Source organism: Phaethon lepturus, unplaced genomic scaffold (assembly GCF_000687285.1).
Source record: "Phaethon lepturus isolate BGI_N335 unplaced genomic scaffold, ASM68728v1 scaffold9970, whole genome shotgun sequence".
Lineage (NCBI taxonomy): Eukaryota > Metazoa > Chordata > Aves > Phaethontiformes > Phaethontidae > Phaethon > Phaethon lepturus.
This window is the reverse complement of record NW_010514022.1, coordinates 26,220-39,178: the sequence shown is the minus strand read 5'-3', so window position 1 is coordinate 39,178 and position 12,959 is coordinate 26,220. Positions and strand designations below refer to the sequence as shown.

The 12,959-nt window shown below is 43.6% G+C and overlaps 1 protein-coding gene across 1 annotated transcript in view; it reads right to left on the bottom strand.

The window, feature by feature from the left end:
- Positions 1 to 4,939: 4,939 nt before the first annotated feature.
- LOC104624414 (intersectin-1-like) overlaps positions 4,940 to 12,959 on the bottom strand; it is a gene marked incomplete at its 5' end in the record, with an annotated part of 30,239 nt that continues 22,219 nt past the window's right edge. The window contains 8 exon segments of the mRNA XM_010291781.1: positions 4,940 to 5,624; positions 6,574 to 6,747; positions 7,183 to 7,266; positions 7,361 to 7,443; positions 9,366 to 9,487; positions 10,023 to 10,235; positions 11,911 to 12,078; positions 12,915 to 12,959. The exon segment at positions 12,915 to 12,959 is cut by the window's right edge and continues 30 nt beyond it. Of these exon segments, the coding sequence (XP_010290083.1) occupies positions 5,476 to 5,624; positions 6,574 to 6,747; positions 7,183 to 7,266; positions 7,361 to 7,443; positions 9,366 to 9,487; positions 10,023 to 10,235; positions 11,911 to 12,078; positions 12,915 to 12,959 (1,038 nt within the window).

Genomic DNA, 12,959 nt, shown 5'->3' with positions numbered 1-12,959 from the left:
CGAATCGAAGTTAAGCGTCTGCTGAAGTGCTTGGCTGAGCCAGGGGCTGGAGAGGCTGCCAGGTGAGCTGTGAGGGAGAAGCCTGGAAAGGAGTCCCTAAAAGAGCACTTTCACAGAGCTGAGCCTTCAGGGCTTGGGGTTGAAGGGAAGGAAAGATTGATGCTTTCCAAAGGACTTAATTAATTACAGGACAGAAGAACCAGTTTACCCACAAGACGTACGCCGAAGAAAAACCCAGTGGGACAGCAAGGGAGCAAGGCAGTGAGATGAGGTGAGATGTGTTTTTCAGTCACCCGCTGCCTTGGTTCATGCAACAAAGCTGGTGTTTGTCTTGGAGGGAGCTGACGGGCTCAGCAGGTGTGGAAAATCGTGGCCAGGAGGGGACTTGACCAATCTCAAACGTGAGCCTCAACCCGAACGGCAACGAAGCGGAGGCTACGGGCTGCAGCGTGGGCAACAGGAACTCACAGCCTGGCGGTGCTGGGAAGGACGGCACGGATGCGTGCTCGGGTAGCAGGGTGGGCTTCTGAGCAGGGAGAGCTGATCCTGCCCTGGGCACAACGACTTCCACCAAGCGTAGAGGAAAATGAGCTCAGGTGGCTTCTCTGAGAGGCATCTCTGACTCCTGTCCACAGGGAGAAAATGCTCGCCAGGCGGATTGACAAGACCAGGCTGATTCTTAGGGAGGGATAGGGGCGAAAGGACAGACACCCACCCTGCCGCCTGATAATGGCATTGCTGGCAAATACCTCATACAGCTTTTGGCTGGGGAAACAAGTCCTTTGAGAGACAGAAAACTGGCACATTGATGCTGGCGCAGCTGATTCCCTGTGTGGAAAGGGCATATAGCCGTGTATCTCCTGGATGGCCGTGAGAGCTGCCTGGATGACGCCAGGAAAGCAAAGAGCCTGACGGCAATGTTTGCAAGCCTGTGAAGTCCTTGTGAAAGCATCTTGAAACAACACAGTGCCCAAGCACCTCAGAGGTGTATCTCAGAAGGCAATTCCTGGAAAGGTGGGTGGAAGGGCTGTTAAAAACACTGAAAAGCTCTGCTTCTATAAAAAAGTGCATGCAAACTTCTGCATAAACACAGAGCTGCACTAGATCCAGTGTGGCTCTCCCAGGCTGAGGACAAACACATGGTGTGTTACTAATCACTGTTGTTATTATTACAGATGCTTGGGGTCCTGGATAATTGAAGTTCTGCTGTGAGGCTGTGGATCTGATTTTACACTAACTCCTCCCCCCAAAAAAGAAAAGATGGCAAGAGGGAGCTTCAACATTCTTCAGTACCCCTTCCTTTCCATTCTCTTCAGTATCCTGGCCTGTCTGCAGCCACAACCACCTTGACATTCTGCCCATTCCCAGCTACCACCATCTTTTAAGAGTCATTTTAGTAATTTCTAAAAGTGGTATTGTTCCCTTCCAGTTTCTTATCCATTAACTCAGTTCTACTACAAGACTTAAAGCCAAGGGAACACTAGGAAGAAACACCATCCTCCTTGTTAAAATGAATGCACAGAAGGGAAGAACACAGCTTGGAAACAAACCACCAGTGCAGCTTTTTCCATTGCACGTTTTCTCACAGCTGCAGATTTTGCTCTTTGTTCTTTCAGGCTTTTTTCTCCCACTTTATCCAAAGCGAGACTACTGTTTCCATGAAGGCAGTGAATGCATTAAAAAGTCACAGTATTATTTTTAGAAAGGCTTGATTGCTAGTGAAGGAATTTGAATGCTGGAGAATTAATTCTAGGTAAAATGTATTCTCCAAAACAGTAGAGCCTGCTAAAAGGTAGAAATGAAACCCCATCTTAAGGGCTAGTCCCAGTGGCCCATGTACCAGTTCAATCTCATCAGTGCCTCATTTTAAGGATGAATAACGGAGAGACCTTGTACTCAGCCTCTCTACAAGGATTAATTTTACCAAAGCAGGTGCAGCCAGCCAGTCTCAGAACTCCACAATGTATAGGTTTACAACCGCTGCGTTTTTAGCAGGGATGCTTATCTGCATGCATCTGCTCTGTCAATCCAAAATGTGATCAAGTATTATCCGGGCTTTGATTTTTTGTTGTGGTTGTTTTGCATAACATCATTAGGAAAAGTTAACACACATCTTGATGGGGCTGGAAAGGGACCTGTGCTCTATTTTAGCTATTTTACCAATATATTCAGAGCTCAATAACAAGAGTCTGAAATACAGGGTCTACATAAACACAGGTATTTAGTACCGGTAGCACAGACTAGCAGAGTTTGGCCTGACAGCCCGTACGTGACACTCTTAAGAGGATGGCTCAACCTTCATACGTTGTGGTAATGCCAGCTGGCTTTCTAAATACACACAGAGATCTGTAACTTCCTAGGTGTTGCCGTGTGCCTCTCCCTTCCCCAAATTCTTCAGAACACTAGTGGTATTTAAACACGCCTACGAGAGCTTGCAGTTTTCTTTATGAAAGCACTAGTAGGAATAGAGCTAATGAGACTCTTTTTTTCCGTAAACGGCCTGAGCTTTTACAGCATGAAGTCCTGGATGAGCGGGAGGTCTATGCGGCTGCGGTGGGTAGAAAAGCAGAAACCTGTAGCCTGCACAGCCACAGAGTTAATGCAAAGCAACGTGCGAGACCGTAGCATTCCTGAACAGGGAAAACCAGGCAGGAGTCAATGGGTTTCTAAGAACCTTTGGCTTACCCAGGTGAAAAGCAGTTCCCTCTGGGAAGCCAGCGGTGTCAATATGCCACAGAGCACCGAGGGCGAGCAAGCGAGAAAATAGCGACGTCCCAATGCACCGTCAGCTGGCTCTGAGGGTATAAACACATTCTGTTTATACCCTCAATGCACAGGCATTAGGACAAACTTCCTCTTTAGGATTAGGCCAACTATGAGGGATTCGTTAGATATCCGTGAGCCGGACCCCAGCCTTTCATCATCACCATCATGTTTGCGTAACTCCTATTGACATTAACGGGAGCGAAATATTGCAGCGCATCGAGGGTAAGTGGGAAATCACACGTGAGGGTGGTCGGGAAGGTGCTCAGTAGTTCCGTTACAGTTCCCCAAAACAGTTCAACCGTACACGCCCACGACAAGGGTCACAATCTGGAAGGAGCCCCTGCAGCTAAGGGTCCCCCGCTCCCAACACCAGTTGAGTCTCAGAGGAAGGTGCAGCTCCTTGAGGCTCCCTTCGAAAACCTGGCCAGGATTGCTGCGTTACACCCATGGTCTTTTTTGTCCTGTTTGTCTATTTAGTTGTTACTGTAATTCATGCTGGTGAAATGATACCGTAAAAAAGTGATGCTACTTTTTAAACACTGAAATGAATGTTCACTGTAGTTACAGCTGCTGAGTAAAATTAGGACAGCGATAAAAGGTTAGACAATGACATTTAATGTTACTCCATTAATAGATTTTATCACTTTTTTTATCCTACCACAACAATGTGTATTTTCATATACATTATATTTAATAAAATGTATTGATATGGAATTAGGAAAGCATGGGTTTAGTACTATTTACATATTTCAGTTGAAACAACTTTCTTAACAACATTGAAAAATAGAAACTTAAAGTTCTCTTAATTGTGTTTTCAGCCAGTTAGTGGTAAACAAATGCATGCCTAGGAAGTTACACTCCCTCTAAAATGTGGTCAGTTGAAAGTTTCTAACTAAAGTGTGTATCTCTGTTTTGTTTCAAAAAATACATAAGTATGTCTGTCATTTCTGATACAAAATTCTACACTATCTTCAATAAATAAATAATAAAGCGATTCTGAAAAGTATGAAATGTAAACTTTGTTGTCCCTCCAACATACATTTTTTTTTTTCCCATTGCTCGAAACATTACAGTGGTCTTGTAGGAAATTATAATACACAGACACTTCCCAGCACAGTTTACACTTATTACCATACTGTATCTACCTATCCGTTATGAATATATCCTAATTTCCTAATGGAAACCAATAAGACTTGTAGTGCTAGAGAACATCGCCTATACAGGAAAGGTGGAAACCAGTACTGAAAGGACATGCAAGGAACACCAAAACCTAACAACAGGCTCCACAAGAACGTTCACATGCTAATGAAACAGGCTGACACCTCCCATTCGGAAATAAAGTCCTTACAAAAATACCAGTGTATGCATGATAGGTCATGAACAACATGAATCCAAGCAGAACAAAGAGGAATTTTACTCTTAGGGGCCTATTGTCTCTCGGGTCCAGACTCAGCAAAGCACTTACGCACGTGCTTAAGGGAAACAAGACGTAAGTGCACGCTTAAAGCTGGGTGCTTTGCCAAACAGGGAAAGTTTGCGGGATGTGGGCCTACGCGTGTGTATTCGTAGAGTTAAATGGATATATAAGCCCTGGCATTCCCCCGGGTGACAAGGCTTTTGCTTTGGGGTTACCCACTCTGCACCATCACAGGCACTCTGCTCCTGGCTGCGCCCGGCATCGCTGCCGCCGAACCTGCCATCGCCCCGGCCTGCAGCAAACACCCCTGCGAGCTACAGCACGCTGCTGCCCTGAATTCAGCCCCACGCTGTCTAACGCAGTTAGGCACGGCACGATTTAATAACTGGTCACCACTGATTGCTCTGCAAACCAGACTCTGCAGGGTAGAAATTAGCTTCCTGAGCTCGAGCTGCCGGGTTTTTTTTCCCTTCCCCACCGCAGGTGATGGATCATCCACCGGCAGTCACACAATCAAGCAGCAGTAGTAAAGTAGTATCAAAGTGGTACAGCATAACATTCAGCAGGGCTCTGTGTTCGATCCTTCGCTTACTGTTCAGACATTTACAGTCCTAGAGAAAACAGCAACTTCCAAAGGTACCGAGTGGGTGGGCTCTTCCGGCGTGCAATTCATCGCTGTGCAGAAGGCCTGGACATAATTTATTTTCAGGGGCAACATGAGTCATGAAGTGGTATGTTAATAGAATCTTCTCTGTTTATAGATATAGACTATTTATTTTCTAAGTCTTTTCAGTACCACCACGAAGATCTTCAAAGATCTTCTTACTGCGTAACTGCTCCTTCCGTTCACATTACATTTACACACCACTTGCTGAGCAATAGGCACAGAATTCCTTAGGGGGGGAAACCCTGCAGAAAGCCTCCAAAACATACCAACACTGCCTTCTTCGTGTAAATTAAACAGTAGGGTAACTGGAGCAAGCACAGAAACCTATGTGGTTTGCCAGCCTTTCAGACTGGAGCACAACGAAAACTAGGTTATTTCATAAACCCAGGAAACTAACATCAAGTTCCACATAGAGAAATCGAGGGAGATCTCCTCACTAAATTGGGATCCATTTTTCAGTGAGAATTATCAAGGCACAAAGATGCTCCTGTTTGCTTTGATAACCCTCTTACGTGTGAAGGGCAAGCAGTAGTTTCATACGACACCAATAAGGATTTTGTGACAGCTTCTGCAGACACCTATCGCAGTGAACTCAGACTGAAATAAAACATTGGTCCCTTTCCTTCTAAGGCTCATCGAATAATTGCAGGTCTAGTCGGACGACTATCTCTCCTGTTGGGACTTCATGCAGAAGGAGACACTTTGTAACTGGTCCCTTTGAACCCTGATCCTTCTTAATGTCTGCCACACGGATCTCTGTTCTGCCCAAAAAGTCTGAAATGCAAAAAGACAGCATGCTCAGAAACGATACAATTGTTTTACATTGCAATAAAATGCTGATTTGCAGAAGGAACTAATCTTCCATCTACACACAACAAAAGGAGAAAACAAGTCTTCAGTCCAACTATATTTTTGCAGTTGAAGAAGGCCAAAGGCTGCCAATCTGCAGAGAAGAGAATTTTAGCTGGACCATATGAGACAGCAGCAGCATTAAAAATAAATGGTCCCATAAGCAGAAAAATCCACTATGTAATTCACAGCTCCCTTGCTTAAGTAGCTTATTTATTTTATGACATGTTAGAAGAAAGGCCAAAGGCTGCTGCACAGTTCAAACTGAGTGCGAAGCCCTCTGGAGATGACAGAGCCAAGGATTGCATCACACTAGTGACAAGGTCAATGGGCCAGCTGGTGCTGGCCGGATGACTGACAGTCCTATCGGAATACTTCCTGAGAGATCATGACTCCAAAATACTCTCTTCAATGCTCCATATGTCTATTCCAGGTTATTAAATAAGAATGGGTTATGAATCTTGGGTTCATTTTTGCCACTCTTATTGCATATTACAGGAATGTGAAGACATGTCCTTCCTCCTGCATTAATCTATCCATTTGCAAACAGCAACCAGAGTTTTTTTAAGACTTTGTAGAATTGCAAACCACACCTTAGCTGTTGTCAAGTTGCACAAGAAAGGAAACACAAAAAACCCCAGAGTCAGCTTGATTCTTTTTGTGCCGATACTCGCATGACTCCACTGGGGAGCAAGGGTGAATAGGCTCCCAATATACAAAGGGGATCAATACTGGGACTCGAATTGGATGACCTGTAAAGGTCCCTTCCAACCCAAACCATTCTGCAATTCTATGATTTACCTCAGCAGGCATGCACCTCTTCCAAACAGGAGACTTGAAAATGCCTTTGGAAGGGCAGCAGCCCCATACGTACCATCTGGAGAGAACTGGTCCCTCTCGAACACCGTAATGCAGAGCACATCCTGCTCGAGGTCTTTGATAAAGAACTGGCAGTTGGAGTTCCACTTCGGGTTGAGGGTGTCCTGTATCGTCTTGGTAATGTGGCACTGAGAACCCATCGTCACCTCACAGTATGGGTTACTCTTTCCTAGGAAGATGGAAACAAACAGAAATGAGTAATTGCATTTTTAGGCATGTGGTCTTCCTCCTAAATGTCCTTTTATTCCTACAGCCAATGGAAGGAGGAAAGACTGTGGCCTCACTGCCATTATAATGGACAGGGACACAATTCTGCAAGGCACTGAGCACCTTCCACTCTTCATTTCAGGACTTTGTGGCTTATGATCTCTTATGATACGGCTTACATGGTAGAAGCTAAGTTTGTCTGAAACAAATGCTTATGTGCAGGATAATTGCATGACTGCTACTGAACTGCACAAAATCAATTCTGTGTCTTTTAAGTTCATTAAAATGGCTTCATTAAACAAAACTATGTTTTGGACAGAACCTCCTTCAAAGTCAGTTTGACAAATAGGAATGTCTTCTTCATAGAGCATATTATTAAAAAGCCCAAGGCACTTACCATGGGACCTGCAAGGTTTTAGTTCAATGCCTTCAACGATATTCACCATCAACCTCCCAATGCCTGTTGCTCTTTGTGAGCGAACTGCGGTGAAACAGGAGAGAGAAAAGTCATTAACGCATTTTCGTGCCCATGGACTTTTCCACAAAAGAGGAGACCCCCGCATCCCACGCTGTACCTAAGTAGGCCTTTTCCCTCTTCTTCTTTTCGGTCTCTATGTAAAGTTCTGAAGCAGCTTTGATCTTTTGAACCCAGGCAGTCCTTCAGAAGGAAAGGAAAAAAAGTTGCAAAATACCATCTCCATTTATCCTCCCTGGAGCACAGCAGACAAAAGTAAAGCTGTCCCTCCTTCCCAATCACTTGCAGTGTAAGACTCTGGCCCATCACAGGCTCTGCTACACTGAAGCTGCCTGCCTGGAAGAGATCTTACTGGGAATCATAGCATCTGTAGACTAATTTAACTGTCCCAAGCTAGCAGAGCCAACCACGCAAAGAAAGCTCAGAAGAATCACGAGCAGGAGGGACTTGGTGAGAAACCAAAAGGGATAGATAACAGGTTTGCCTTCACCAAGCCTTTTGCTTTATTGTAATAAACTAACTTCTTGTAGCCAGTAGATACAAGACAGCTATGTTGCAGAGTTGGACACTTTTCTTGATCCCTGAGGTTTCATACTAAAATCCTTCTGTGCCTTGGGACACATGAAGCATAACTCAGGCAGTGGTGATGAATGACTATGGGCCCTTCTAGGAAACCATTTAATACTTAAGAGACTGAGTGGAAAGATTGACAGAGAAAAAGCATGGAAGAAGGTGTACCAAGGGACCTCGAGGGTTTAGAAGAATCGCTGTGAGGACAATTCTGTCTTTGAGCTCAGCCCTAAGCGGTAAATGGCAGCTTCAGAAGTATACCACACCTTTGATCATAAAGGTCTTTTAGGATTAAACGGGCAATTTAATCACTCATTGATGCTAATGTTTTATTTCTGTGGCTCTTGATTAAAAACAAGTGAATATTGAAAACCTGGAGGTATCTCACCTAAAATGCTGCATTTATTTAGTAAGCAATTCTGGCAGACAAGAAAGTCAGAGGCTGTATCTCATATAAATAAAGGCATTTGACAGCGGATAGCAGTTCCTGTGGGTTCTCTCTGTAGTGAACGGAGAGAGGCAGGCACCTCCAGAGGGTGTTCGGCATGTAAAGATCTGGTTGCTCCCATTGATGGCTCAGTGTAGCGTGCCCAAGCACCCTGCTGAAGTTCCTGGAGCTAGGTAGGAGGAACGCGGTGCCGAGTTTAGATGTTTCTGACTACCTCTGTGAGTGCTCTGACGCAGAACAGACGGTTATTGCTATAGTCTGACTTGTGCAACAGATCCTAAATTGAAAAGGCTGTGTCAATTTTCACCACCAAGCGTCTAACCACAATGCTCGTTCATCCTGTGGCATAGAGGGACAGACAGCATCCCAAAGGACAAGTGGGATCTACAAAAGTGCGATCTTCTGCAAGAAAAACCATGTGTATAAATAATAATGAATAACACTGGCAGGCAGGGAGCAAAGATGTTTTATACATTTTCATGTATCAGAATTTTTAGGGGCCATATATTTGCAAGCTGGCATAATGCAATGTCTGTATTATGGGGCTTTTTTTGCTGGACTTTCAGCTTTACTTTTTAACAATAGTTAAGCTTGCCAGAGACAAAAATCACCAGCTGAGGTTTTGAGGTTGCCATTTTTTTGACTGTTGCAGTCTGAACTGAACCAGGTTAAAACTAACTGGGTTTTGTTTGGTGGGCTTTTGCTTCAAGTCCTAATTGTGAGCAGTTCCTGAATCTCATTCAACATACAGCCATACAAATGCTTGCACTGGTACAAACAAACAGATGGATGTTAACAGAAGAAGACAGGATTGCATCTTTTGGCTTCCTTATGCTAACATGACATGCTGTGAAATATGGCCTATATATCAGCCCTCCTAGCCCTTTCACTGTTGGTCTTACAGGAATTCAGGAAACATTATTTCTCCCTCCTTTTCGTATATTGAGTATCACCATATTCTAAAGCAAAAGGAATTCTCTAGTTTTGTGTGACAAACTGCTTGGAGACTGCTATGCATGTATACATCATATACATTTGCACCAGACTTTTCAAATTCAGTACTAACATGGCAGATACAGGTACTTACCTTTCGTTAATACTTTCAGCCCGGAGCGTATAGACTCTATCAATGTGGGAGATATGGAAGATGGGCTCATCTCCAGAAGGGTCTGTGGGCAATTTTACTAGTACCTCATTTAGAAAAATGGGCTGTAAAACATTAGGCAAAGCTAGAGTTTTACTGCACAATACGTGAATAGATGCATTCAACACAGAGCAATTTACAACAGATTCATCTTGTCCCTGCAGTATCTTTCCCCTTCTGTCTGCCTTCCATCTTTCTTCAGATACGTCATTTTTGGAATTTTCTTATCATCAAAGATATAGGTGCCTCTAGAGTCTGGGAACACTTTTCCTGAAGTAAGAAAGCAGCTTCATGAAGCATAGCAGTCTCTCCTTCCCCACAAACAGCAGCAAACACTACTCTCCCCATCACACCCTGATACACATGACCTCTGCTGAAGAGCTTGTTTTAGCAAAACTTCAAAAGCATCTTTTCTTATCTCACTGAAGCAAACAACCAGCTTTCTCAACATCAGTCCCTGTAATCCCCAGCATATGCCAAAGCTTTCAAACCTCTTCTACATAAAGGCTATTGCCTGCACATCCAGTATGGGAACTGCTGCCTGCTATACGCACTGTTAGCATCTAACCATCTTAGTGGCTATTTAACAGTGGTACTTACAGTTTTGTACATTTTGTATTGCAGATTAGACTTGGGGCTGAAGACTTTGTCTGTGCCAGAAGAGCCAAGAGGTTTTATGATCTGAGTCAGGAGGAGGAAATCGTTGAACAGAAAGCCATACAGCTCCTTGTTACTCTTGGCTTTATAGAGTTTCCCACTGTGCAGAAACTTGCGTGGTCCCAAGCAGTTTGTAACAGAATTAAATACGAGTTGCTGCGAAAAGTAGAAGAAGAACAACAACGCACTGTATAAAGTAAAACAATCGAGGTTCCCCTGAAAGAGATCAAATATAGTTTTGAGTCCTGACATTTGTTTCAACACGTGTCACAGGGATGACGAGCAATGTCTCTGCCTTGCGCATGATAAGCAGTGCAAGTCATAGAACCGCTACTTGAAAATTAACTTCACGGCAGCCCATCAGCTGCACGCAGCATGGCCTGGATGGTCAGAGAAAAGCCAAAAGCATTTGTGCCTCCTTTCAATTTTCTCTGCCACGTGCATGCATCTCTGAGTGGAACTGAGCTGATGATGACTTGTCCTGGATTAGCAGTAGTTATGCAAATGGTCTCTCCAAACGCTGAGCTTTCTTAACAAGGACTGGATTTCTGACTTGTGTTTGAATTTCACCCACTAAAACCTACCAAATGACCTGCAGATAGCCTGCCTTTGTGTACCCACGATACCCGGAGTTAGAGGAGAGCTGCTGACCAGTGGCTGGAACTGGCAGAATTTAAGACTCATCTGGAGGTTGTTACCAGATGAGTAGAGGCTTGCCCTTTGCTAAAGTGTCATTTTCAGATTTCTTTTCACTAGGTGATGGTACGGCTCTTGCCAGCCTAGCTGACTGGGCAGCTAGATCTGGAGTGGCTTCTTTTACAGATTAGAAACATCTCAGTCAGAAAACTGTGGGAAGGTCAGACCACTCCTTGCCACAGATTCAAGGCTGCTACTGGCATTACCACGTCAGCATGCAGACAGCTGGTCCTTCAGGTGATATTTTTGGCGTTCTAGGACCAGACATCATGTACAGAAGATACAAGCAGCCACCTTCCTTCAGGCAGTAGCTATAAGACACCTGAATGTGACTTTGAACCTTCTGAAATTGTGACACCTGTCTTTCCCCTGAAACAGTTAATTTCGTAAGATGAAATGAAATGTTTTCCAGTTTATAGGCCAACCAGTGCTTATTATTTTTTTATCTTCTAGAACTGAAAATTCAAAGCATACTTTGCAAATCAAGTTGTGATCTGTCTGCCTCTATTATCTTTACCAATAATAGGAAAGCCATCAAAATATCCTCCACCCTTTTGCAAGACATACTGATACAGTATTTTCATTATAGTAGTAAAGAAATTTGGCATGTTACCTTAAAAAAAAAAAATATATATATATAATGGGAGGCAGTGATTCTTTTTGTAAAGTCTCAAGAGAGACTTGATCAGTATTCTCTGAGTTTTCAAAATGTATACAAAGTTTTACCACAAAAAATATTTTCTGTGATGAGTTTTAAAGCACGCCAGGATGGTCGGGTCAGGTCTCATCACTTCAGGATGAGATACAGCAGCACAATAACCACTGTATTGTAAAGAGCTACGAAACCGGGAAGTTGTGGTTGAAAATTGCAGCATTGAACCTGGCACTAGCCCAGAGGCAAGCAACAAAAGCAGCATTTATCATACAGAAGGCAGTAACACGAGCAGCGAAAAGGATTACATGCAGGAGTGAAAGGGAGCCAAAGAAAGATGAAAACAAAGGACTGAAGATTATATGACTTGATTAATTACACTGTTTGTCCCCTGATGCAGTGCCATAAGTGAGCCATGGTTTCTTCCCGACCGGTGGAGAAGTGTGCCCACATTTGCATTACTCTAGGTAGCACTTTGTTTACCTCTGACAGGCCTTCACACTGCACGTGAGCCTGGATCCACTCCAGCCTATCTGAATTCTCCTTCTCCCGCACTCCTTCATTTACTTGAGAACATAATTCTTCTGCTTTCTCAAGAGCGTGCTTCAAGTGGCTGTGGTCTGGGTGGTTTTCAGGAGTGTTTTCTATTATCTACAGATAAATAAAATACATTAGCCTTTTCTGTTATCTGCAGTTGAAATGTATTTATATTGTCAGCCCTACGCTTCTCTCTTATTTCTTTATTTTCATCACAACCAGCCAGTATGGTCCAAATTTCTTTTGCTCCTTGACAAACATGAAAAGTAGGAGACAAACTCGCAGTCTGTTTGTGAACAGCTGAAATGAATACCTGCCTGCAGAGCCTTTGCATCAGTACATTGCTCACTCTGCCAACTTAAGCGTGCAAATTCCAGCCATATACAGAAATATATCCACGACTGATTAAGGAATCTCTTAAATGCCAACATCCAGTTTATAGTTCTTTCCTGCAAAAGTCTGGGGCCAAGTTCGATAGCATTATTGAGGATGGTAAGCGTTAGGCAACAAATGAAAGTTAGGAAAGGGTTGTAAGTTATCCAGCAATGTAAGCTGCGCAGTCAGGTAACTTGCAACAATTTGGTGTTCAGGCTTGCACGCTGAATGCCATTTACCAGACTATGGGGAGGGAATGACACTGTGGAAAAAGGCAAAGATGAACATAAGATTGATTCATTACTCCTGTCATCTGAATTTTTCATTCAGCATTTACTGCCTTTTGGTTCTTTGTGTGCAAGATTCACCTCCGTTTCTAATGGAAGTATCGAGTCATTTCGCCGAAGCCAAATGAGTTACTGCATTTGCTCTAGTGTGATCACATAGAAAAGGACACCCCACGTTCCCTAGCACATCAGATATCTAACAAAGCTCGACACAAATAGGGCAACTACCCTGTAATGAAGCTATAAGCAAAGCAGCATCAAAAACATCATCTTTGCAAAAAAACGTACATTTTTAATTATTAGTGGGTATCTTGTTACCCGTTGCATAGGCTT